Genomic DNA, 27731 nt, shown 5'->3' on the forward strand with positions numbered 1-27731 from the left:
AGGTTAAATTAAATTCCACATTCATACATGTAGTAAAACCTCAAATATGAAGAAAACTGTAAGCGCTCTTCCTGAATTTTCATGCACCATGTGAGTGACAACATGTCTGCACCACATTTTCATGATCGTCTTTGAAGTCTCACGTTACAGGAGGCGCTTGTGATGCTATGTGATGATAGGTGTATAAATCAGTGATTGAGCAAGTTCCTGTCTGCAGTTTCCTCCTGTCAGGCACACAAACTGCTGTTTGACTTTAAACAAATAAACCCTAAAGGAGTGATCCCACCAAGGCAGCTGATAAAACATCAGCCAGCTCAAAGACTCAGGCGTGCAAGCCTTTCGTTCTACCATGGTTGACAACCTCATCACAAAGCCACTTGGATTGGTGTTGCTCGCCACGGCACACATGGTTTGCAATGGTAAGCTATGTTTCCTTAGAGGTAATGTCGTGTTTCACCTTCACTTTTAAGTTTCCTACAACTTTCTTTTGCATTTCTAAACATTTTTTACCATAGTTAAAGCACGTTTCTTTTATATATACAAGTATAGCTTTTTGTTACCTCCTTTGCAACTTTTCTACCATAAACCTTATTATCGGGACCAGTAGTCCTCATGGATCCTACATTCCAACACTTGACTGCAATTAGCACGGCTGCCAACATGTTTAATGTATATACATGTACCATTTCTCTCTTTTGATGCACTAAATTTATATTTATCTTTAACTCGCCTGTGTGTTGTTATTGAATTGAATTGAATTGAATTGAATTGAATTGAATTGAATTGAATTGAATTGAATTGAATTGAATTGAATTGAATTGAATTGAATTGAATTGAATTGAATGGAGACCAAAACAAGGATTCTAATGAGACTGAACCTCATTTTTGAGGAACTGGTTAAGTTTAGGGCTAAATTTGTGTGTGTGTGTGTGTGTGTGTGTGTGTGAGTGATACAGTAGCTATACTTATTGTGTCAAGTCTAAAATCCCCCGGCTAATTATAGTGTAAAATACAAGCTTGTACTTGTATTTGAGATTAATAATAGCTGTGTCCACAACAGTTATTTGTGAGTTGCAACCGTGGCGAGGAAATGTCCTCGCATATGAACACATGAAAGCTTGTTTCCAGACATAATGTTAAAAATGTTTATACAGACATCCCATCACACATGTCCTCACATGCAACGTATAAAATGTTTGCACTGTTGAGTTTTCAAGTTGGGGAACAATACATGGCATCTGCCAAGAAAATGTGTTGTGAGCTTTCTTGTCCATTTCATTTATTTACTTTGTTCTTTTATATAAATATAAACTGTATATATAAAAGAATTACACTTTAATTTGATTATTTATAGTGATTCCTAGGAATGAGATGTATCTCCGGCCACAGTAGAATCTTGGGTGATGGACAATATATTTACACCAAATTGAATCCTCACTCTTCCTGCATTTGATAGTTATTAGATTTATTATTTAATTATTATTTCAAAATAAAGAACCAAAAGCAGGATTTAAACCATGTACGTTTGCAATTCCATTTTTTACAAATTTAGCCACTTCCTCATTCAGATGGGAGGAGGATGTTCAACATGAAAATGGACATTTTCATGTCAGAGCCTGACACTTTTACCCAAGTCCTATAGGCTCCCCAATCCTTTTTTAAAAATTCTGAATTCATTTACATTTGTACCTGATTTTAATTTGGCTCTTTTAACCACACAGACCCTGTCACTTACACACAACTTTTGTTTTGTCCCGACACAGGCCCCGGTCAAGCAAAGGTCAACGGGACCCTCGGCAGCAACGTCACCCTACAATTCACATTCAATGACACCGTCGTTAGTGATCACAGTTATTTTGCTATTTATATAACCGGCCATAAAAAGATTGCTGAGTATAACAGCAAAGGTGGCATCGGAGGAGGTGTTTTTGATATTTACCAAAACACATCCATACGATACCACATCACAAGACTCAAACAAAATCAAAGTGGGACTTACTGGGCCAGCTTGTTCTTAGGCTCTGGTCTTCCAAAAGAAAGCAACAAAGTGCACCTTATCGTCCAGTTGGAGAACAGAAACAACACAGGTAAAGTCTGACTTTAATGTTAAGACACCAACTGACCCCAACCTATCAGTATAAAGGGAGGACACTGTACGTCTGTAGTGTGTGTAGTACAAGAGGATTAACATGTTTTCTTTTTAGCTTTTTTAGTTTTTTATTTAGTCTGTAAATGAATGATGAATTAATATGGTATAAATGTCTCGCAGTTCACTTAGTTACCTGTTGCCCACCATTCTATCAACAAATTATCCTTCAATATAAGCGACCCGTTAAAGCTGACATGTCCATGTTTTACCACCTAAAGAACTAAAGCACTATACTGTGCACATTTACCATTTATGTATCTTTAGTATGAATGACTGGGCTTTCAAAGGATAGTAGAAAATAGAAGAACTGCAAAATAGCTGCTGTACATTCTCATTGACTCACATATGAGACACTGTCATGTCACGCTACAACTTTTTCCTTTGTATTCCAATAAAAGGTGGTTGTACACATTCCCAATTAAACGAGGGACCAATTTAGTTCAATTCAAAACTGCTGTGGCCCCACTTGTTAAAAACTGTGACATCTTTGTTATTTCTCTGCGGCATGAGTGTGTATTTTCATAATTTCCTTTTGACTCCTACAGATTCTCCACTGCCAAACAACACCACAGAAATCGAAGAGCGTGGAAGTCCCGGTGTATTTTCCTTTGACATCGTCACTGTCCTCGTGGTTTTGTCTGTTGTGCTGTTAGCTGCAGTGCTCCCCTTGCTCACCTGGTGTCTCATGAGAGCCAAAGGTAGGGAAAGCTACTCTCTAAAAACAGTCTGACAAAATGTATAATTTGTGGTTTTCATGGATACTCTGTTCAGTCCAGAGTCAGTGAGAAAGATTTATTTAAGACGACAGTAGTCATAGTCTTTCAAGTGAGCAAAGAGCTGATAAGAAGAATTATTATTACATGGAAAATATGCACAGTTGTGTGGTTAAATGCTCAAAAATGCAAACCAGGTTGCAGTTTCACTTCCTTTTGATACATGTGATGATTCACATCATTTGAAACGTTGTCCTCCCTCAAAGCAGGCACATCAAAAATATACGGGCCTACTATCACTGAGAGGAAAAAATGCATTCCGTTATTTTGTCACTATTATGAGAACACTTTTACTCAGAGACAAAAAAAACCTCTGGCCTACTTTGAGCAGGAACAGCCCCTGTGACCTCAGACACCACATTTGACAATTTCCCGTACGTGTACACAAATGCAAGTTTTTTGCTGACTCCTATATCATGTCATGCTAATGTGGCACAGTATTGTCCACAGACAGAACTGTTTTAACCACTGGGAGTTGCATAGATGCAAATGCACTGAGAGATGATCATCAAACCTTTTGTTACGTGCATGGTTCGACACGATTCATATCAGGGCTTCATCTTTATTTTCGGTCACTGAAATGTACAGGCAATGACAACCAAGTCTCTTTTATTTACACTGTATATAAAAGTGGAATTCCAGTCTTCCAGTTGAAAAGAAGGTCCTCTTTTTAAGCCTCAAGATCTGCGGCTGGTGTCCACTAATGTATTTATTTTCTTCTAAAATGGGAACATATTTTACAAACTTGACATGAAGGGTAATTAGTAAAGACCTGAGAACAGCGATTTAGACATTGAACTCCCTAGTGAAATGTTTACCTTCTCTAAATCAAGTGAGATGTAGACTTCCATTCATGCTATTTGGAGGTTGTTGTATGATTGTACCAAACCTAGGAAACACTTTTCAAATCCAGGAATTAAGGTGACTTCAGTAGCTTTTGTAGAGGACGTAGTAAAATTATTAATTCAAACAGATGACATTCAAGATTCGATGAGTTAATTGTCATTACGTGCAGTAAGAAAAAGAAGAATTAAAGAACTCACAATAAGGGCAGTATAACTAGAAATGCAATAGAAAGGAAATAGACATCTGTTATACAATGAATTTTAAGTACGGGTCATGTCCATTTATTGTAACTCCTATCACACATGGATGTTAATGCTCCTTATTTGATTGCTTGACTCAATAGTTCTTTTCTTTTCTTTGCTTCTTTTACAGACACACAACAGCAACAACAACCACAACAAAACTCTAATATCACTGTACAGGTAAGAACGCTCTCACTGTTGATGTTGCATGTCAAACACAGCAAAACTCAACATCGTCAGTACAGAAATAAGTGCAGTACATGGGATATAAAGCTAAGTCAGGTCACATTATGAAAAAACGCCAGTTAAAGAGCAAACCAAGAAACTGCTTAAACAGACACTGGGATGAAGGCAAAGAGAATGAACACACACACACAGAAGGGAGGAGAGTAAGACACAGGTGTGAGTAATTAGGGTGGGGAGCTTGAAACTTGACAGGACGCGGGGAATGACAACGGACTACCAAAATAAAACAGGAGATTACAAAAAAAACTAAAAAAGTAACAGAAGCTTGACAGAGCTTGACATCATGTCATTGTCTCAGCAGGAAACAGTTGAAGAGGCCACCAGTGTACCTCCGCCCTCTCTGGTCTACAGTGTCCTGGACTTCCCCAGAAGATCTCCCACACCTTTGCACGTAGACCCATACGATACGGAGTATGCTAATGTTAGCTATCTGCCGGAAAAGCGACGCATGTGATCGTCCACTTAATGCAAAACTGTTTGTCGGTGGCGTCATGAAGAAAGGTTTGACACATGATTTATACACACTGTATACCGTGTACGTGAAATATACAAAACAGTTATGTAAAAAATGTAGGTTGTGGAGGAAAGAAAAGGATATTTTCATATCAGTCACTGTTCCGCAGGATTGAATGGTAGCAGTTACTATAGTTTCAGTAATTACCCAAATATTTATTTGTCTTGGTTTTGTGTGCTCACTTCTACCAAGTGGCCCGGTGCAGTTCAGCTTGCCGCAGTGACGTTTGGAATGGTGCACAATGGCTGTGTGGTTTGGGTGGTCATAGCTGCATCAGCTACTTTAATAGGGTGACATCATACCAAACATTGTGGTAACATCACACAGTTATCGCTGCACGCTGACATTTTTAACTGAAATTAAACACAAATGGTCTTTGATCCTCTCGTTTAGTGTTTTTTTTGGTTTCCTGTTGATGCATAAAAGTGATGAAGGAGTTTGTGCTCCAGTCATGCAGGAAGTACTGAACAAATCTTTTGAATGAACTAATTCTAATGATTCAGTACATGGAAAATAACTGCTTTACAAGTCACTAGTTTGTGTGTGAACTTTGACTGAAAGTATGAACATAGTTCTGTCATCATCATAATTAGAACTACACTTCAGAGACTGTGGTTGTATGAGAGACGATTGTTCAAGTGTTCACTCTTTATATGTAACTAGCTCACATTCATTTGAACGTTACAGCAGTGAATCTAATGTGCCTTTAACCCGTCCTTTTTCACACTGTCTTCTTAGCCATCCTGTCTGATTTGATAGTAAATACTTTTTTTTAGTTTTGGTTTAATTCCATTTATCAGTTTTGACTCATCAGCTTTCCTCTGTTAAGAGCCAGATGTGAAACGAGCTCATCAGCACAGTACTGTCATACCACACACAATTTATAAGACCACACCAGTTTTACACTCACGCAGTAACTACATGATATTATCTCACTACCATTTTCCACTGCAAAGCATCTGATGTTCTCTTTTTGGCTTATTGATGGACTAACAGCTGTTGATTGGTGTACTGTAGTTCTCCTTGTATCCATGTATTATCATGTCTGTTTGTTTGTTTGCATTATGTTGAGTTAAACATTTCTGTTAAAGACAAAAGAAGTTGTTCGACTCAGACCTCAGACTGTTTTTCAAGAAGGGAAACCACCAAAACAAGTCAGTGAGTTATGATAGTGGTTTTTCCAACGACGGTCACATTTTCCTGCAAATCAAACACAGAGTGAAGATGTCACGCGTCTTGGTGGTAAAAGTGCATCTAAAAGCATGTTTCTTGTCTTGCTGTGGTGTGTTGATATTGAACCGTAGCTCAACAGCATGAACATATCCTGTTAATAAAGGTTTTTTTGTGTAAATAATTGTTGTTGTTCACTGGCGTTAAATTGCTGTATGTATGATGCAAATGTTCACTGTTACTATTTTGCTTACAGTCGGTATTACTAGAAATGTTTTCTTTCACTCAGTTTCATTTCATGGTAATTGACTTCTAATCAGATTAGTGGCCAGTCATTTTTTCTACAACCCTGACATGTAGAATAGAAGAAAGGTTACTGCAGTAATTGTAAAATACTAACTTGCACCTCTGATAGAAACTGAAAAGGTTATTTATTATCTCTATATAATTTGACATTTACTGGATTATTGCTCAACAAATCTGACATGGTAAATATGTGCCAGGCGGACATGTTAGTGTTTGAGGCAAAACATGCTTTTTGTTTGTTTGTTTCCCAAAAGCTTCAAACTGTTATTTTATGACATATAATTGTACAGTTTAAAATTGTCTTGAAAAACCATCACCATACATTTAAATAATCTTCAACAAAAAACATGAGACATTAAATTGAACCGACGCAGTACATAAGTATTTTACAGTCTTGGCAAAGGAAAAAAAAATCCTAAAATGACCTCATAATCTTTAAATAAATGAATATGATTGATTAACTTCTCTCAGCTCGATCTCTCAACCTCCGGTTTCACTGGTTCACATGTTTATCCGTAGGGATGGGAATCGAGAACCAGTCACTTGATTCTTCTGAACCGTCAGCTTAACCGTATGTCTGCTAAATGATTCCGCTTATCGGTTCCGCTCGTTGCAAATGCGTCATGACATCACACACGCGCTGTGTTGTTTTGGTTCAGAACGCAGCAAACATGGCGCCGCGGCGCCGCAGTTTTTTGTCTGGACAAATTAACGTGAAAATCAGATGGTAAAGAGAGTTAATACAAACAAACAAAATTGTACTTATTCCCCCACCCAATGAGAATCGATAAGAGAATCAATAAGGAATCAGATCAATAAGCAATATCGTTTATGGAATTGGAATCGTCAAATTCTTATCAATTCCCACCCCTATTTGTCCACGTCAGGCCCCTGTAGAAACATGGCATGTGGCGATTGTGGACGACTCTAGAGTAGCAGCCCGTGACTATGATATTATTATAAATAGCTTATTTTAAGGCTAAATAAAAATAATACAATAATTATTATACGGCAATTATACAACACTGGTGTCATTTGTATGCATTGTAAATTCGATTTTTGCTTATAAGCCCCAGAAATATGAAAAAATGTAACTTTAAACTTCTGGACATAAGACATTGTCTTCCTCATCCAGTCGTACACTGGACCACGGGACTCACGTCTTTCTGCCCAATGAAGACCAAACATGCAGGGAAAGTTTTTTTTTAATAAGACGTTTAATTTTGTTTATCCTCGCAGCTGAAATTGGGGTTTAACCCATGGTGCTCACGTGGCACTTCTTATGCGTTGTTGAGTCAAAGTTATGATTCATTTTATATCGCATTTTTTGTAGTGATTTAATATAATCCACTAATTATGCAGAATAGAAGAGCCAAGTGAACTTTGAACTGTGACGTATTTCCATATTTCACAAATTCAATCCAATATTAAACATTTTCAGTACTTTTTGCTCAGGTGGGTTTATATAGTTGGTGAAAATGAAAGCCGTTTTTCATCAGATTGTCCATAGGTTGTGCTGAAACAAAGGATGTAAGAAACTCCACATTCTTATAACCTCTGTATAAACTGTACGTTTAAACATAGTAATGGAAATGCTCTGTGTTCTAAGGGTTTAAAAAAAAGAGAAAACAATATCAGTTATATCAGGAAGATCAACTCGACTTTGTTGTCTTTTGTTAGCGAGTTTGTTTGCTGCTGTGCTCAGCGTGTTGCAGTTGTTGCACGCAGAAAATAACGCGTTTGCACTTTGCACAGCATAACACCTACTGCACTAACAACCAAAAAAACCTACTTTTCCATAACAGCTCTGTTGGGTTTTTGCATCAACCTAGCAATATTTAAATGCAGCGACAAACAATGAGTCATTGTGTTCTATATTTTCCCGAAATTACACTACATTATCAGTGTTTCTGCATGATTACAACTCAGAATTCCGAATCATTTGGGTCCAGTCTTGAAAGCATTTTATTTAAATGCATCATCACTGAGAAGCAGATGCTCTGAAATCACATGACAGGACTTTGCAACACAGTAATTATCCAAATAACAATATGGTTTGGATTTAGTTTTATAGTCTTGATGACCACTCAGAGCTCCAGTTTTTGCCCATTCACCCATTCACCCCCATTCACTCACTCTTTCATAGCCGTTCACTGCTGACACAGCCACTCGCTCTACCACGGAGCTACATATAAAACTATATAATCATTTAATTTAAATAAAACGACTTTGAGCCGGCAGTAAACCTGTTTACTAGAAAGCTATAGTAAACAGGTTCTGTGCAGAAAACTATACATAAACACAGAGAGCTGTCTCAAGATCAGCCATGTTGTTTGTTTCTCTGGTGCTGGGAGTTAATAAAAAATAAGAAAATAAGAAATAAAAAAGCTTCATGTCAAAAAACACCTGTCATTTTGAATTTGTAATGACAATTCAGGACAGTGGGACAGTGAACTGGCATGCACCCTGAAACTGAGAAAGATAAATGGAACTCAGCCATCATTAATTTGATGGTTTCCACCTGTGATATTTTTGCCCAAAGGGCCATTGATAAAGATGCTTGTTTGATGACTGACAGTGTTGTCATGGGAGCATTTAAACCACATGATTGTTGGTGTAGTTATAATGAACTGAGGGGTCAAACTCATTTTAGTTCAGGGGCCACATACGGCGCAATTTGATCCCACGTGAGCCCGACCAGTAGAATAACAGCATAATAACCTTTAAACAACAAGGATTCCAAATCATTCCCTTTGTTTCACATTTAATGAAGTGTCTTTTTACTAAAGATATTATGATATAGAGATATAGATATTATTAAATCTTCGTGAGAGAAAAATAAATGCAATTTCAACAATATTATCCCTTAAGTTTAATATTGTTTACTATATTAATATTGGTTACTAAGCCTACGTTTTCTATGTTCACATGTGCATTACAACTTATGGGTCATTAAACCTTAAGCCACAAGTATCTGAAATCTGAAACTGAAAAATATAGTATCTTCACACATTTATCCCGCAGGCCAGTTTTGACCCCCTGGACGGCCGATTGTGGGCAGCGGGCCATTAGTTTGACACCCTTGTGTTAAGGTTCTTAGAAGATAAACCCACCAGGATGGGTTAAATGCAGACTTTGCAGACCTTTAGAAGTGAGAAATAGGGAAATCACCCAGCATTTGTGCAAAAAATGTGTTTTCTTTTAATAATTTCCCTTGTGATCAAAGTGTACCCGCACATATGTCTGTGTGGAGGCCACCGTTTATCAACTGCAGCCAGAAATGCATTGAAACACTAGATTTTATATTCCAGCTCCAGTTTCTACTGAAACCTTTACTATTTACTGCAATACCCTGATGTGAATTGCAACCACATTTCTTCTTTTTTTTATTACTGCATGTAGTTTTTAGGAGGCATTATTGTGAGTAACAATTGGAACAACACATATTTGGATTAAAATGTGACTATTCTGTTGGGGTGTAACCTGCAGAGCTGCTGAGCTGAAGGTGTGAGCTTCACATAGATGCTTGTTTCCACTGGCTTTCTGCAGAAAGAGCAGTAACGGTTGATGTGAGGTTTCTGATATCAGCAGGGGAAGTGAAGGCTATCTGATCTGTCTTACTTACCGCAGTCACATTTCTCCTATAATGTGAAACGTGAAGCTGAAAGCGTCATCTGTTTTTCTTGTTGTTTTTGTCTTTTGACTTATGTGATTGTAACGTGACTTTTGAATTATTATCAAGTTATGTCACAGTCCGAGGAACAGGCAAGGGAGAACCCAAAAGCAGGACGAGGCAGTAAATTTTGTGGGGGAAAAGGCACTTTACTTTGTCCAACATTCAAAACCAGGAAATCAGTCCAAAAACAGGCAGTAGGCAGTAATCCGAAGTCCATGACAGGCAAACAGGGTCAGGACAAAAGGCAATCTAGAAAACGCTGGAATGCTTGGCAGAAAAACTAACACACAAGACAATCTGGCAGGGGTCGAATGAAAATGGACTAGTATGTATACACAGAGGGACTAATGAGAAAATGGACTGCAGGTGAGGAGATGGGCGGGGAAAACCAGGTGAGGGAAATGAGTTGATTGCATGGCATAGAGGAAAGGCGGGATCTGAAATGACAGGAGAATTAGTGACAAGACATGGACACAAATTAAAAAGAAAAGCAAAACTAAGAGTGTTAGTGTAACTACGTTACAAGTTAACTGTGGTGTGTTTAACTGTATTATGACGTATCCCTTCTCTCTAAGTGTATTGCTTTAACTGTATCGTTACAGTCTGTTTTATCATCCACGTGTGTATAGTTTTTAATTTGATCTTGATGAGTGACACTGGATATTTATTAATGTCATTACTCTTTGATGACTGATGGACTCTGGTAAATAGCATGCATTTATCTAAAATTTGTCTGGAACTATTAATGTGGTACAAACACATACTGAGTGTACAGTGTTTTTTCCTGCCTTTCACTCACAAACATACACAGGATACGTCCCTTTCCCTTTTTACATTTGCCATTTTCTCGATGTGTTGCTGCAGAGATGGTTTTCACACCTGTGACTCTGACCTCTCTGCTTTATTTTCCCCCAAATACAAAATTGACACTCTGTTCAATTACAAGGGTTAACCTTTATATGTCCTCAATCATTTTGTAGACCAAGTAAAGAGTAAAGAGACCTATGGGAGTCTCTATAATGATCTATACAAGGGTTTCTCAATCCTGGTACTGGACACCCACTGCCCCGCTCCAACACACCTGATTCAAATAAATGGGTCGTTATCAGGCTTCTGCAGTACTTTCTGATGAGCTGATGGTTTGAAGGATTGAGAAACCCTGATCTCAAGATTTTTAGAGTGGAGCTGTTTTTAAGCGAGGTTTCACAAAAGGTTGCTTCTGCGAACTAATGTAATCAGCCATCTTTAGGGGGAGGGATAATATGTACAAAGCGTCACTTACAACTTCCATTAATATATAAGTCAGCTTCTTACCGTCCGGCCAGTTGACACTAAGGAAAATATTGCACTTTGTAAGGTAACGCGATGAAAATGTCTGATATCGATCTAAAAGGTGTCTTTTAGTTTATGTTTTTGGAGTTAACCCCTGAGGGATTCTACAACGGAGTATTGGGGGCCAGACTGAAGAGAAAAAATTGTTTAATCTTTCGAGAAAAAATTGTTTAATCTTTCGAGGAAAAATTGTTTAATCTTTCGAGAAAAAATTGTTTAATCTTTCGAGAAAAAATTTAAAATTATGACGTTTATCTCGTAATATTATGACTTTTACTACTTTAATCTTGTAAAATTATGACTTTTGTAATATTCCGACTTTATTGTCAGAATATTACGACTTTATTCTTGAATGATTACGACTTTATCCTCGAAAGATTACGACTTTATTCTCATAATATTATGAATTTATTCTCGAAAGATTATGACTTTATTCTCATATTACGACTTTATTCTCATAATAGTACGACTTTATCACATATTACTTTATTCTCGAAAGATTACGACTTTATTCTCGAAAGATTACGACTTAATGTCAGCGTTGTGAGGGGACAACAACAGAGCACTGCTGCATCCCTGCACCTCATTCACTAATTCATCTTCTACTGCTTTATCCTCCACACGAGGATTGCAGGGCCCTCTGTGCACGGCCTCTGCCCCATCTCTGTTATGTGTTGCTAAATATAACTTCTGCAGACACCGACTATGAAACATCTCTGCATCTTTGGCTGACAGCTTACCAGAAATAGGTGGGCTGGCTTATTGAAAATCCAGAAGTGACTGTGCGTAGTCAATTCTCTGCTTTGCCTCATCTGTTGCAATGCCCCTAATCCAGGGTTTCTGTATCCTGGTCCTGGGGACCCACTGCCCCGCTCCTACACACCTGAATCAAATCGTCAGCTCATCATTGAGCACTGCAGAAGCCTGATAACGACCCATTTATTGGAATCAGGTGTGTTGAAGCAGGGAAACGTCTAAAACATGCAGGGCAGTGGATCCCTCTTCGAGAAACTAAGCTACTTCTAAATTCACTACACAGATGTTTTAAATGCCTGGTTATGGAATGAATTGTTCTAAATTTCTTTCATATTTATTTTTAGTCTATTGTAAACAACATTACTTAAATAGTCACACTAACACACCTACGCACAAAAATGTCCTCATTAAAACTCATACAAATCAATTTTTGATGCATCCTGACAAAAACTTTGCAATTTAAGGGTTAAAAACTTAATACTAAAAGGTATTAATGTTTATGTGTGATGAGGACTGATGTTGTGTTTAAATGTTTTTTACCAGGCTGCAAAAATCAAACCAAAAACAATCCAGTTTGCATGACTTATAAGGTCTTTTATTGTGTTTTTTTAGACCATAAAATTAAGGTGCATCATAACAAAAACTTAAATTGTGCATGTTCTCTGTGTGTTACTAAGGGTTAAACTTCTAATCCCTGGGACAGGGCTATAAAGACTACAGGATCAAATAATACGAAAGAGAAAAAGGATACATACAATTTATTTTATTACACACCAACTTTTCCATATCCCATTCCTAAATGGTGACCACTGACTTTTGTGGCCTGAACACAAATATGTTCACATATATCTGAAGAGGGATATACAATTTATGTCAGTGAGATGCCCTCAAACTTGGGGCTAAGTGCAGCTGAGACTGCACTCTGGTGGCAGTGAGTGACAGTGCTGGAAACCGTCATAGATTCAATGATTCCTAATATTGTACTGCCATCTCACGGTCAACCTTTGTAATAAACTGAGTGTTAAAGAAATACCTCATTAAATACAAAAAAGTAACAGGCTTCAAGCAGTTTATAGAAAATGGTCCAATGCTCAAAGTTTGTTTGAGTACCAAAAAATACCATAACAGCATTAGAAACATATTGACTTCAAAAAGCATTGTTCAAGCTGTTGTATGTTGCTTTATTAAGATTATACGACATGCTTAAGCGCGTCGTGGCTGACTCATCTCCATTAGACGGTACAGGAACACTGCAACAACAACAAAAATACACAACTGCCAGGCGAGTCTACAGTCTGAGGTGCTCCAAAAACACATCGCTTCACTGTTTTTGACAGGACGGACTGACTGAATTCAGGTCAACCATGCTCCGTCTCACAGAGAACTATTGTCCCACATAAGATTTCAGCGGTCTCTCCTCCTCCATACCTGTGTCAGGAACATTCTTAACCTATTATTAAATGAAAATAAACATGTAAGTGAATGAGAACGGCACACTGGAAATGTGGTGCAGTGGTTAGCTGCAGTCAAACACTTCTACTTCCTGTGTGGAGTTTTTCATGTGCTCTTCCTGTCTGTAAGGTTCTTCTGTGGGCGCCTGTAACCCTTAACTTTTTATTGCTTGTGTCGTCGTTTCTTTGGCAGTAATAATATTTACATTTGTTGTAAATGATCTTTTACAAAGAACATGTCATGAAGTGTCTCTGGGCGGAGCTTGTACATAAGGGAGGGTCAGACTTGAGATGGACTGGCAGGTCAATGTAGTGTTACTCTGGCATTGTAGCAGATATTAAAGTGGTGAAGCTGAACTGGAGGACACAGCTTTTGATTTGCTTGACAGCTCACGTTCCAACCCTCGGGTCAACAGCTCAGGATAGTGACCGGATCGATGAGATCGGAGATGAGAAGCAGCCACCATGAATTTCCACCAAGGAGAGAATTGGTTTGAACGTCTCAAACCACTGGAGGATGGAGATTGAGTCGAGCTGCTGCTCCTTCACATGAAATACTGCCTGTCCTCCTGGCTTTTCCAAGTGAATTCGACTGCTCGGGAACACTGGTTAGATCCAGGAATCTGCAGTCTCACCTTAAAATGTCATTAGTTTTTACTCAGACTCACTTAAGTTCACTCTTAATATCTCAAAAATCACGTAAATTGTAATGTAATGTAAATTCGATCTCTATTGACTTGATGATTCTGTTTAGAAATGACAAGATAATCTGATATCATAATCATAACAAAATGGTTCAATAAATAATTCAAATGCAATGTTACTCATCTTATCAAAGCCACCACGAGGTCTCTATGGCAAATGTGTGTGTGTTCTTGCATGTGTGAACAAAATGTTTACAAAATAAAGCACATGCACATGATTGAAAGTGTAACTTGTAAAAAATGGGAACTGGAGGGAAAATGAGGATGTAAGTAATGGAAGAGTTACGGGAATCACTGTGTCCATAACCGCAACACAAATATAACCATTAAGAATCAATGAAGGTTTTCACATCCAACAGGCAACAGGTCAACTACAAGTGCAGTCAGTTCACTGTAAATCTGTGTAATTATTAACGTTGAAAGTTGTAATTGTAGTTAAGTTTAGGTAACTACGCTCTAATTGAGGTGAGGCGGGACCATGTAGTGGAAAAAGCGTTTAAAGAGGGCCATAAATCTGTGAAACCCACCTCAGTGGTTTTATATAATAATAATATATAATTTTGAATTTTTTTGTTTTAGATCAAGTGAAATGGTGACTGAAGGGCCATTTATTGTTTCATTATGAGCATAACTGTACTGTCTGTGCAGTGTGTTTTTGGAATACAATGGTTTTTTGTTTTGTATTTGTTTGTTTTTAATTCAATTTTAATTCAATTTTTTTGTTATAATGATGTACTATTATGTACTGTGTAATTGTATGAATGTGTCGGACCCCAGGATGAATAGCAGCAGCATTCGCTGCAGCAAATGGGGATCCAAATAAACTAAACTAAACTTTGGGACATGAGACCATGTGTCACAAACAACTTAAAAACCAGGTTTCCCCTCCTCCTCGCTCTCTTCTCTTCTCCAACTCCCTGGAGGACACAGACTCCTCCTTTCTCCCCCCCCCTGTAGTTTCTTTGTCAACCACCATCTTGATTTTTGGTCTACCTTTATCTGACTTACAGTTTTTCTCGATTGCTAAGACACATTTCTTGAAAGATGCTCTCCTTTTCTCTAAACTGTGAACACAAAAGCCAATTTTCAAGCTACATTCACAAAACCTCAGACTCTTCTTGCAAAACCAAACTTTCACCTCAAAACAGTTCAATCTGTGCTCAAAACTGAACTATGTTGTCAAATAGTGCCCAGAGTCAATCAAAATTAAAAACACTACTGAACAGTCACTAAACACTACGTAGAAAAATAGAAAACACAATGCTCAGCACATAAAGCTGGAGAAATAAATGTTTATTGTTCACTGTCGGCTAAATGCATGTTGCAAAACAAAAAAACCTGTGCATTTAGCACTTGTACAAAAAGACAAAAAACAGAAATCTTGTGCATTTGCCACTTGTGTACAGTAAGCCCATGTAAAAATAAAGTACACAAATATACAAATAAGTGCATTACTCAGCCACATCATCATGTCTCTGTACTGGGTCAGGCCACAGAACTTCATCCACATCACAGGCCACATTTTGTCTGGCCAGGCAACGGGGGGAAAAACCTCTGGCAGGCTGTTTCATGTGCAGTCTGTTGCGCTTGAGGACACGATCAACAGTAGAGAGGCTGACACTGTTGATACCCTCAAAATGTACATGGTCCTCAATGATCTTCTGCTGAATTTCACTCAGTTTAATGGTGTTGTTCTCACGGACCATATCAACAATTAGGGTCTCTTGGTGCGGGGAGAACATACCTGTCCTCCCACCCCCATGTGGCAGAACATGCAGTTACAAAAGATATACATGGAATACTAGGCCTACAAACAGTTAGACCAACCCTCCATTACAATACTACAGTACATTGGTATAGTGATGTACTGAAACATGTATTTACTTACAGTATACTGTGCTACAGTATATAGTATGTCATACAGTAATTGCTGTCAACATTTACATACTGTACTATACTATAATGTCAAAAAATTACCTGTTCTCTTCTCTAAATCTTTGGATTATGGTGGACACAGTTTATCTACTGACGTTTGGTTGTACCCTTTGTCCAGCCTCCCTCATGCTCATACCATGGACAAGAACATGGTCAATCACAGTCGCTCTGATTTCATCAGATATCTTCGCTGACCACCTCGACCTCCTCTCACACAAACTCTTCCTCTCAGATTTCTATCCATCGTAGGGCCTCACAAACCGGTGTTCTCTGAACTGGCGTATATGTTCCCTCACATCATTAGCCACAAGTGTGATCAATTTTGTCACGTGGTGACACTTGTGCTTGACTTTTGTCACCTGTGCTCACCGTTATGCAGCACGGGTGCATCACAATGAAAATGTGTTGGCAAGTTGTGTCTAAACAGGTGAAAAGTGCTTATGGTTTTGCCATTGCCAGTGATTGATTCAATCAGTGGGTTCAGGCAACTGAGCATTTGGTTCAGACTATAGGGTTTAGTGTTTTAGTGTCCATACACACACAGACTATCTGTTTGATTCGATCTGAGTTTTAAAAAGGCCGTTTCACAGCAGACACTGTGTCGTGTCATTGTTGGAAAAGCACAGACGTAGTGTCCCAGTATTCAATTCAGTTATTTACACCTCAGCTTTTCCTACTCTGACACATCAGAAAGTCTCTGCCAGGAATCAACTGCTGTTGTTTCCAATGGGTACAAATAGTGATAGTGATAAACACAGACGTTCAACCAACATATACATTTAACTTTATCCACTGTCTGACATAATTAATGTCTGTACTGTGTTGCTGTAGCTGCCAGAGTTTAATTTAATCTTCTTGAGGTAAGAGTCTGACAAAAACCAAACTATGATGAAAAAAAAAAGACTTCACTTTCAGAATGGCTGTTGTGTCTGTACTGAATGCATCCTCCCCCCGCCCCTCACATGTGGTTTTGCTTCAAAAGTCTAACCTGTCCATGAAACTGCAGTGACATTTCTGAGAAAGAAAGTGAGTTACATGTTAGCAGACTCACTCGATTGACTCTCACACCGTGACGGATGATCATATTCTCTCCACTGACCGTACCTCGTGGAAATGCTGACATTCTGGATTTCACTACATGGATATATTATCTTTATGTTCCTTACAACAGCTAGCAAAGGTAAATGCACATGGAAGCTCTTTACATCCAACATTTTTGGATTTTGGACCACAAGATGTTTATCAGCATTCTGTGGTTTACACTAACTGATGACAATCTGCTCTGCGATGCTCTGTGCATTTGCTCGGTGTTTGGTCTACACCTCTTTACAAGTAAGGTGTTCATTCTTTCAGACTGGAGCCACAATACGTAGTCTGATGTCTCAATCTTTAAACTGTAATTGTGTCATAGTTCATCACCAACAAGATAAAAAGAAGAGGTGAATTTAAATTGTGCGGTCACAACAAATGAGAACGCATATAAATCAAGAACACTGTAGTTGCTGATCTCCTATGAACATGTCTTTGTTTATTTCCGGATAATCAGGTAAATAAAGGCTCAAAATTCACATGAACTGGATATTATATAACTGTACTGTGTTTCAGGTTCGACATGTGAGGCGCCTTCAAGTCCTGAGTGCTTCAGGAGAAATGTATCTGAATTTGTTTACACGTGCGAATGGAGCACAAGTACAACCAACAGCAATGTGACATTTGACCTTTATTTTAAGTGAGTAATGTTAATGTATTTGTGCAGCAATATATCACAACTTTGCTCCAAACAGGCTCTAGATAGAGTGTCCAATCTTACCAGTTGCTGTCGCTGATCTGTATATTTTTGACCTAAAGACATCGTTCAGGTTTTTTGAAACGTGGTTGTATAAGTTATTGATAGATTATCAACACTGACCTCGCCGAGCATGCTGTCGTCTCTGTAGCCCTGCCACGGAGCGGGACACTTTCTGCCACTGATAAAATGGCTGCCAGTAGGGACAGAAGGGTACCAGATATGGTAAGAAGCTATTTCATGCCATTAGCCAGCCTTTTCCACCTGGAAAACAAGTCCACAGAGAAATTCGGCACACAGGAAATGTTTATCTGGTGCTAACGATCATGTTTATCTTGTGACTTTGCTGTCTGATATCCTTCACTTGGATTTAACATTTGACATTTAAGTATTTATCAGACCTACCTAAGTGTACAGACTTAGCAAACAAGGTTGGCACAACAAAGTCAGTGTTCATTAATACTTCATAATACCTCATACAACCACACTACAGAAAAAACGAGAAACAATTTCTTTAATCCAAGTCATGACAGTTGAATATGGGTTTCTGTCTGATGTCTTGTGAGATGCTTTCAGTTTCTACCAACACTGATACACGACATGTTCATGTGTAGCAAGAAAAAATTTGGAAGCACTAACGCAACGAGTTGGCGGATCCCTGATGAACTGCTGATTAAAAATCAACCTGTCAATATTTCGGTGGAAGCTCACGTGGATAATTTCAGCTGCATGTCGCCTTGGAGGACCGTAGAACTCAGAAACATAGGTAATTCATACTTTTAAAGAAAAGTTGAGTATGATATTAAGAACAAGAAAGAAAACATGAGATACAAGACTTTGCTTCACTCCAACAGTTAAATACGATGCACCTCACAATATTTCCATGTCCTGGTCAAAAAACGATCTGGTCTTAATGTGGAGTGCTGCAGAGACGTCTCCGTCCTTAGCCGAGGTGTGGTTCCGACGACATGAACATCCCTCTGAATCATGGGAAAAAGTAAGACACATTTCTGCTTATTACTAAACTGATTATATTTTACACTTATTCATACTGTCCTGTGCAAACAAAAGGCGTCTCTCTCGCAAATTTGTGAGTCTTGGAAGGGTCACAATAAAAGGCCAGTCAAAAAACAATGACCTTTGATTTGTGGCATCTGCGGCAATGTGTTGCATGGGAGAACTGCACATTTTAGAGCAGGCTAAAGGCCTGTACACACTCCTTGACACGTCATCTGGGCAGAATTATTTTTCTTGTGTGGTATCTGACAACTGTTGTGCGATTGGCCAGAAGTAGGCGTGGTTGATGCAGAAATGTTGTCATTCCCTATGAGGACTTCCCAGGAGTTCTGCACTTGAGTTTGAAATGTCCGGCCAGAACTAACTTTTTTCTTGTGCTTGCCACCAGGGGAAAAATAACAAATTCCTCTGTTCTTGCGGGGTATGTACTCCGCAAGACTCTCATGTGCCGTAATCATGCTCTATAATCAGCTTCTTCATATGGCTCACCTGCCAGATATAAACCAAATTTGAGAGAAATAAGCCTCTTTTTTTTGCATTCAGGAAATCTTACATATTATTTTACTTTAATTAATGGGAAAAAAAGGGTTGAGTGTACAGTTTTGCTGCTCTAACTTACCTAACATCTGCACTTATGTTACAGAGATTAATAAATACTACTTTGTGTAAGTACTCCCTTGAGATGAATATCTTTTCAACTAAATGTTTGTTAAGCATGATTTTGTCTTGTGTGTGTGATATATTTCATTTCTACTTTAAGAAAAACACATTAAAGGCCACTTATTGACCGTTTGCTAAACAGAATGTTCTTTTTTTTCTCAGTGACTGCACGGAAAAAAATCCCGACTTCATGGTGTCCAAAAAAAGGGCTGACTCCTGGAAGTACGCACTGTTTAAGATATGTTACAACGTGATACAATACCACACCATATAATACCATACAATACAAGACGACACAACATGCTGTGGTATGCTGATGATGACACAATGCAAAACAATATATGATATCATATGAACGCGATACAAAACCATAACAGCTGGTACGACGTGATATGATCTGCCAGCAGGTGGCGCTATGCCCTTGATTCAGTTTTAATGTGCTGATGATTTCTGGCTGTGTCTCTTGTCTCACGGGTTTCAAGCATATCACTCAATGTACGGTGAAGTTACAGGCCACTTCCTGTTTTGTGGCGAAATGGTGACTAAATTCAAAAGGGCTGACTTCCTGTTGGATGAAGTTTGTGTTCATATAGGTGTTCAGGGTGGGTCTCTTGTCTCACCTGTGAAGTTACAGACCACTTCCTGTTTCAAGGCGAAAGGTCACTTATGGTTTTAGTAGTCAAAGATTCATACACTACTGAACTAACTACTTCCTAGAGTACTTGCATGCAGAATATGAAGTACTTTTACTGTGTACTTTTTGAGTAATCCTCTGTCAAAATCCTTAATTAGGTCTATTTCGCCCTACTTAAGGAAAATAAGCTTTTTATTCCACGTCAAAGTTGGACAAAATATACTTAATCTTGTCTCAGTCGATTACTCAAAAAGTACACAGTAAAAGTATTTCATATTATTCATGCACGTAGTCTAGGAAGTACCTAGTTCAGTAGTGTATGAATCTTGGACTACTTATGGAAAATAAGTTCTTTATTCCAGGTCAAAGTTGGGTGAAATAGACTTAATATTGTCCTCTGGTCAGGATTTTGACAGCGGATTACTCAAAAGGTACACAGTAAAAGTACTTCATATTATGCATGCAGGTAGTCTGGGAAGTACGTGGTTCACTACTTTATAGTTTTCTCTTTGTTTCTTCTTCTTCCTCCTCTGTTTCGGTGTGTAAGCAAAGTTAAAGTAAAAAAAAAACAAAAAACTTCCGTAGCGCCGTTAACTGATCTTGACATAGCACTGACCTTTATGTTGCACCCCAGATCTTAACGCGATGGCAAATTTAAAATGTTGAAATGATGAAAATGGCACAATTATCCATTAATACCCAATATTTCTGAAAAAAGGGACAATTTTGGGAATAAAAACTAACATTTCTCCTTTTTTGATTGGCTTAAGCATGTACGTACCAGTCTGGACATTAACCACAGCAACTGACTCACTGTATATCAGCCCCTTATCAAACACTGTATGAATGTGAATGAGCCTAACACAAATGTCATAGCTACTTAGCGTTTATAACATTATGACTGTACCAGTAACGCTTAAGTGAACAATTATGGCTCTGTTTCCTCTTTTGAACTCTACAGACCAGGTGACGATTGGGAATCTCACAAAGCATTCAATTTACCAGGTCCAGATCAGACATCGTTCCAATCTAGTTAAAAGTCCCCTGTGGAGTAAATGGTCTCCAGTTGTGATTGTTCCTGCAGGTGAACTTGTGTTCTCTCTCTTTACATCAATGCCTTCAGTACATGCTGCTTTTATAGGACTTTGAGCACAGATCATTTAAGCTGCATTTGCCATGTAATGACATTCAATAACAGTTTCTGTTTTCTTTGCAGAGCTTGAATATAAACCTCAAGTAAACATGACAACAAAACTGTTGAAGGGCAGCCGAGAAGTGACACTGACATGGAAGGTAAACCACGACATCCACACGTACAAGTCATCACGTATAAGTCACTGTGTGCCACTGTTATGTCATTTTCACTGGTGGAACTTTTATAAACAGACAAATACTGTACATGCCGTTATTCAATTCTACAAAAAAAAAAACAATATATGAACATAAATTAGAAAATTTGGTGACTGTGAAAAATATATGTAATATTCGAATGGTGCAGAGTGGCAGCAGCACAAATTAACTACTACATGAGGACATTTAAACGGTGATGTAATGTCACAAAGTACAAATACTTTGTTTATGTACTGAAGTACCAAATTCACATATCTGTACTTTAGTTTGTTATTTATATTTGTAACAAATTTTGGCTTTTACTCCACTACATTTCCTCTAACTATCTTTGTTACTTGTTACTACCAAATAAAATCAGAAGAAAAAGAGTTGGTAATGGTCTGTATTTATATAGAGCTTTTCTAGACTTGATGAGCTTTCATACCCATTCACACGCTTCAACACGGGGTTAAGTGTCTTGCTCAAGGACACATATAGACAACAGAGCCAGGAACTGAACCCACAACCTTCCAGTTCCACTGAGCCACCATGGCTAAATCCTAACTCCTCCCTTTTTTAATACTTTTACTTCTAAATCTTAAGTACATTTTATATCAGACAATTACTTTTGATACTTATGTACAGTAAATGTCAGATATTTTAAGACTTTTACTTAAGTAATATTATAAAAAGTTATTTTCTGGTAAGATACTTTATTTTATAAGACTGCATTTAAAATAGACTTGTATACTTATATGTATACATGCAGTTTCACTGCACCCCGGTCTTTGTCACATTTGACTTTTTCTATATGCTTTTTCGAATTTAGACATTTGATTTAACTGATTGGGGTACACGGTGGAGTAGTGGTTAGCACTCTCGCCTTGCAGCGAGAAGACCCGGGTTCGAGCCCCTGTTGGAACAAGGGCCTTTGTGCATGGAGTTTGCATGTTCTCCCCGTGTGTGCGTGGGTTCTCTCCGGGTTCTCCAGCTTCCTCCCACAGTCCAAAAACATGCAATGTGGGGATTAGGTAAATTGGACACTCTAAATTGACCATAGGAGTGAGTGTGAGACTGAATGGTTGTTTGTCTCTATCTGTGTGTGGCCCTGCGATGGACTGGCGAACTGTCCAGGGTGTACCCCGCCTATCGCCCGATGTAGCTGAGATTGGCACAGCACCCCCCGCGACCCTCTGGTTGAGGATAAAGCGGTAGATGATGACTGACTGACTGATTTAACCGATTCACGTGTTGCCCACGTGTTGTTTGTTGAACAATTCTTATTTGATCACATGTGAGTGGTTGCTTTCTTTTCTCTCGGTTGCAGTCAACTGATGTCTTTTCTGCTACACAGCCAATGCCACATGCAGCAACAGAGGTGACCTACAGACTGGAATACACGCTGTCCTCTCTCGGATGTTCTTGTCCAAGGGCAGCGTGGAGGAGACATCCCATCACAACAAATAACTACAAAATGTTTGTGCCGTACTCTGCCGTGAAAATCTCCGTCACTGCCAGAAACGCAGCAGGGTGTTCACCTCCAGCAATCGTGCAAGTACCGGCTGTACCTATTGTAAATTTAAAAAGTAGGCCTAAGTGTTTGTTCTCCTGTACATTAGAATGTCTTGTATATTACATTATCTATTACTATAGCAGACTCTTCTAAAGACTGTTCTCTCTTTCCTACGTGGTAGTGTGTGACAAAACCTCGAAACATACAAAGAAAATTTGCAAGCAGTGGTACGAGTTTCAAGAGCCAGACTCTGAAAATGTGACCTCAGCAAGCGAAAGAAAACTGGAGCCAAACATGGAGCCATTAAGAAGGAGTAAGTTGTATTCTTGCATGTATGTTTTTTTTTTCTTTTTTGTTCATTGTATGCTTTTAACGACATACATTTCATTACTGATACAAAACAGAATTCTTGCAGGGTACGGTTTAGTTTTCATTGTGAATTAACTTTACTCTTGTTAATACAATGCCTGTTTCTGTTGCAGCTCAATTACAGGCCTACTTTGGCTACATGTACTATGAACACATGTGTGATGGCGGGAGGCCACGGACAGTTAAAACGTGCCTCTTTTACAAAAAAGAGGGTGGTAAGTCTCCTAACATAAGGTTGTTGTTCTGCATACTGTGGGCGCTGGATGTATGAATGCATTTAGGAATGTTCTGCCAATGTTTGGGCAGAATAGTTGGGATGATCACAACTAGTCTAGCACAATGTGGGGGAAAACGGGGATTAAAAATGTGGTAGTATTATGGCAATAATTTTGGTAGGGGGGAGAGACATTATTTATAAAGCACTTGAACAACAACAGTTGAAAGTGTTGTACATCATAGATAAATAAAATATAAAGGCAAGCAATAAAACAGACAATACAACAATAAAATACTAAATACTCCAATAAAAATAATAAAAACAGGTAAAATCAACTTCTCGTGCTTAGTCGAAAGTTTAAAAAAATGGACAGTTTGGGGGCCTGGGCAACATGGGTGGTGTAGTGGTCAGCACTCTTGCCTTTGCAGAGCCGGTCAGTCAAGCTGGTCAGAACCCTCGTGTGGAGGATAAAGTGGTAGAAGATGAATGAGTGAGTGAGTGAGCGAATGGAGCCTGTCTAACATGCGGAGCAACAGAAAAGTCCCCTCAGAGCGTCTGTTTAGATTTTGGTATAGATTATGGTACAGCGGGCAGGAGTGTGAGGACGAAGCAGCTCAGATTGGTAAGGCAGGGCAAGAAGGATTTAAAAACACAGTTTTAAAATGAACTCTAAAATGTACAGGCAGCCAGTGGAGTGAGGCCAAAAGTAAAATGTAAAATATGTTTACTTCTCCATTTTGATTCCCAAACATTTTCATGTAAAGGTGTTACACTGATTGTCACAATCAAGTTATTATCTCCTTATTACCACACCATTACCACTGATTTTGGTATCAGATGATATTACCACGTTGCAGATACATGATCTACATCTGTAGAATGAAAAAAAACAAAAAAACTATACTTCTTTTGCCTCATCAGCACCACAAAGAGAACCTCCAGATTTCAGTGCCTTGAGTGAAACACACATTTCAACCACCCTCTCCTGGAAAGGGATTCCCTCGGTGGACCGGCGAGGTTTTCTCACACATTACAGTCTGTGTAGCGTGGAAATCAGCTCAGCAGATCAGCCAACAGGTGAAACCTGTGCACTTTATTTATTCATCTGAAACTGTTTCACTGTCAAGCTAAATTTTCCTCATTTTGAATTACATGAAGTACAGATATTTGTGAAGTAAAGTAGGTTCACTTTGAAATGACAAACTTTCACTCACAGCATGTGAGGAAAAGGAAAACTTATCTATAACGTGGTCACGTGAATTCTACAGTGATGCTCTTCAACATGTTGTTTCTTCAGAGTGCCGTAATATATCGGCCTCAGTGACCAAATACCGTCTGGAAAACTTGACACCAGGAGCAAAATACAGCATCAGTCTGGCCGGAGTCACACAAGTGGGCGAAGGCCCTAAAGCCACTGTAACTGTCAACACATGGCAAGAGAAACACGTGAATGGTATCAGGCTTTGGTTTTTTTTGTTTTGTTTTCATCAGCGTTATCAACATACATGTATGGCTGCACGACTCATTTTAAATCTTTCTTTTCTCTCCCCCCAAATCAGTGTGGTGGAGTTTTGGCTTGCTCTTTGTATTCTTCTTCATAACAACGACATGCACCATTATTCTGAAGAGGTAGGGAACCGCCATTGTCAATGTAAATGTTAATAAAATAAACACAAACTGTAGTATATGCTGGGGATGGGAACACATTCAGAGAATTGTCTTTGAAATGACTCAGCAACAGCTAGTTAACAGCTTCATAGTTCATAAATGGTCTAAAATGACTGTATCGGACTGCTAACGGTATCAGTAGTTACTCGAGTTTGTGATATCGGTATCGGACACAAAGAATGGTATCGTCCCATCCCCAGAATATACACTCTTTGAGTGTGAGATGTGGATAATTGTCACAATTGTCCGACTTTCTTTTGAAACCACATTTTATCGATAAAGATGACAGAAGAATTCTATTTTGCCACTTTTGTGACACACTAACACCTTCACAAATAGAGTAAATTGAGTGTTTCCATGTCAGGGATTGTTAGTGCAGTTCATCACGTGTTGCTTTTATTCAGTGTCTGCCACAGGAATTCACATAAATAAATGCGGATACATTTGTGTTGACACATATTAAACACACATTCTTATATATTAAGTAGCAGCATTGTGCACATAAAGAAATAGGAATAGAAATAAGGGACATAATTATTATTTTAAAAGCTGTTTCATCTGCACCTAAACTGACCTTCTTTGTAAACCTTTTCCACTCTGTTCTCAGAATCCGAAACAAAGTCTTCCCTCCCATTCCGACACCTGTCATTCCAGATTTCTCTTCCAGTCAGCTGGAGGGTCAGGTAAATTGTTTGCATTAAGACCTGGTTTTAGGATTAGGTTAAGGTTAAGGTTTAAAGCGAGAGAGAGAGAGAGAGAAAGGGAAGAGAGCTAGAGTTAATCTCAGTTGCTTCCCTGTCCTGTTCAACAAATTATTCCTGTACCGCATGTGTCAAAGTGCTCGGAGCTGTTATTGGGTGGTAGTGTTTGGCGCAACAGCCCAAAGCACAAACTCAAAATATAGACAGAGGATGTTAGTTAAATTGTGATTAAATTGACTGTGCCTTTCTGCATGGAGTTTGCATGTTCTCCCTGTGTGTGCGTGGGTTTTCTCCGGGTTCTCCGGGTTCCTCCCACAGTACAGCACAGCACCACCCGCGATACACACACGCATCTGTATTAAGTTGTTGTTTTTACAGTAAACAAAGTCTGCTTTGTGTGAAGTCTTTTTCATCTTTTATGTTTCTTGACAAAAAAAAGCAACCTTTGCTTTTAATTGACAGTGACATTTGTTCTCTCTGTTGACCATTAACGCTGAGTCAATGTGATCCACATCAGCAGATGCAGGAGGAGAAAGAAGAGGTGCATGATCTGATGCTCCAGCTGCATCCAGAGGGCAAGTCTGCCCCCGACAATGCAGAAGAAACCACTGTCTCACAGCATGAGTGGCATCACAAGGAGGTGGAGAATGACAGTGATGATTCAAGGACGTCAGGAGGAAGCAGTGATGAGAGGCCTGGCTCCACTGACGATGCACTGATAAACTCCGGAGGGGAAGAGATCACAGATCTCGAACAGCTGGACAATGAGATCGCCATTCTGATATACAGGAATGGTTTGGTCTTTGATGTGAAGACAGACTCGCCTTAAAATGAGTAAAAAGTAGTTAGTAGTAGTTTTGCACAACATTTATGCCAAAGTCTGGATAGATAAGTTCTTGTTTTTAGAGTTTTGTCCATAATAAAATAATATTGTGTATAAAAGTTGGGTTTTTAGTCTCATTCAGACACATACAACACTTTAAGCAAATTGCTGCAGGAGTATAAAAAGGTGCTAAGATTTATCCCTCTGGTGTGTAATATCACGTCAAGTTTGTTAAGTTTAGTCACTCATGTCTTGTTTTCTTATGCACTTTGACTTTGAGTCGTGCATTTGAGTCCTCCAGTCTCGTGTCTAAAAGCACAACATGGTGCTCTTCAGTTTGAGGATACATATAGCTAAGAAATCTTGCAGAAATCTGCAGCACTCAAGAGGGCACTCACTCATCTTCGACTGCTTTATGAGGGTTGCCAGGGGCGCTGGTGCCAATCCCAGCTTACATAAGGCGAAAGGCAGGACAGGTCGCTCTGATAGCCGTGACCTTTTAACACAAATAGCAGGATGTCCATATAAGGAGTTGTGTATCATTCCCACTGCAATTTACCAAGGATGCACTGTGAGCTCTAAGGGATAATATTGTAAATTGCAGCAAGCAGAGGCAAAAACGGCTGTTATATATCATGTGGTGGTGGTGACGATGTTAGAATGCAGTCATGCCTCCACACAAATGTCAGACAGTGTGCCCAACTCAAATACTATTAATGCAACATTGAAAAAGAGAGGCTGCCAACTGGTCTTTATGGAGATAGTTCTGTTTTCTTAAGTGAGGACTTCATCACAGCAATCCATTTTATTTATTTTTTTAACTTAATTTTCAGTGCACGCAGGTTGTTAATGACTTACGTTTGTAAAGAGACAGGTTCAGGTTAAAGTAGTTAAAATGTGATGATGTTTATATA

The 27731-nt window shown here is 38.7% G+C and overlaps 2 protein-coding genes across 4 annotated transcripts; both read left to right on the plus strand.

Annotated features, from left to right (window-relative positions):
* Positions 1–236: 236 nt before the first annotated feature.
* On the plus strand, positions 237–6067 carry LOC131465991 (uncharacterized). 2 transcript variants are annotated; one of them, XM_058639018.1, is made up of 5 exons: positions 237–419; positions 1764–2087; positions 2695–2847; positions 4141–4190; positions 4555–6067. In XM_058639018.1, the coding sequence occupies exons 1-5, from the start codon at positions 350–352 to the stop codon at positions 4708–4710; spliced, it is 753 nt and encodes a 250-aa protein (XP_058495001.1). In that variant the 5' UTR covers positions 237–349; the 3' UTR covers positions 4711–6067. The 2 variants fall into 2 exon arrangements, with proteins under 2 accessions (XP_058495001.1, XP_058495002.1); XM_058639019.1 differs by having other exon boundaries at positions 4558–6067.
* An 11059-nt stretch (positions 6068–17126) lies between these two features.
* On the plus strand, positions 17127–26873 carry il12rb1 (interleukin 12 receptor subunit beta 1). Of its 2 annotated transcripts, none has more exons than XM_058637688.1 (16): positions 17127–17280; positions 17706–17829; positions 18501–18652; positions 18741–18883; positions 19547–19568; positions 19726–19785; positions 21159–21281; positions 21414–21490; positions 22881–23112; positions 23221–23352; positions 23522–23623; positions 24547–24702; positions 24923–25078; positions 25185–25254; positions 25901–25976; positions 26512–26873. In XM_058637688.1, exons 1-16 carry the CDS (start codon positions 17214–17216, stop codon positions 26821–26823), a joined length of 2004 nt encoding a protein of 667 aa, XP_058493671.1. In that variant the 5' UTR covers positions 17127–17213; the 3' UTR covers positions 26824–26873. The 2 variants fall into 2 exon arrangements, with proteins under 2 accessions (XP_058493671.1, XP_058493672.1); XM_058637689.1 differs by having other exon boundaries at positions 26515–26873.
* The last annotated feature ends 858 nt before the right edge of the window (positions 26874–27731 follow it).

This window comes from Solea solea, chromosome 9 (genome assembly GCF_958295425.1).
Source record: "Solea solea chromosome 9, fSolSol10.1, whole genome shotgun sequence".
In the NCBI taxonomy this organism is placed as follows: domain Eukaryota; kingdom Metazoa; phylum Chordata; class Actinopteri; order Pleuronectiformes; family Soleidae; genus Solea; species Solea solea.

Coding starts and splice junctions, on each gene's coding strand:
- il12rb1 (XM_058637688.1), top strand. CDS start 17,214: ATGCTGACATTCTGGATTTCACTACATGGATATATTATCTTTATGTTC. Junction 17,830..18,500: donor ACATTTGACCTTTATTTTAA/GTGAGTAATGTT, acceptor GTTCATGTGTAG/CAAGAAAAAATTTGGAAGCA. Junction 18,884..19,546: donor CCTCTGAATCATGGGAAAAA/GTAAGACACATT, acceptor CTTATGTTACAG/AGATTAATAAATACTACTTT.
- LOC131465991 (XM_058639018.1), top strand. CDS start 350: ATGGTTGACAACCTCATCACAAAGCCACTTGGATTGGTGTTGCTCGCC. Junction 420..1,763: donor GGCACACATGGTTTGCAATG/GTAAGCTATGTT, acceptor GTCCCGACACAG/GCCCCGGTCAAGCAAAGGTC. Junction 2,848..4,140: donor GTGTCTCATGAGAGCCAAAG/GTAGGGAAAGCT, acceptor CTTCTTTTACAG/ACACACAACAGCAACAACAA.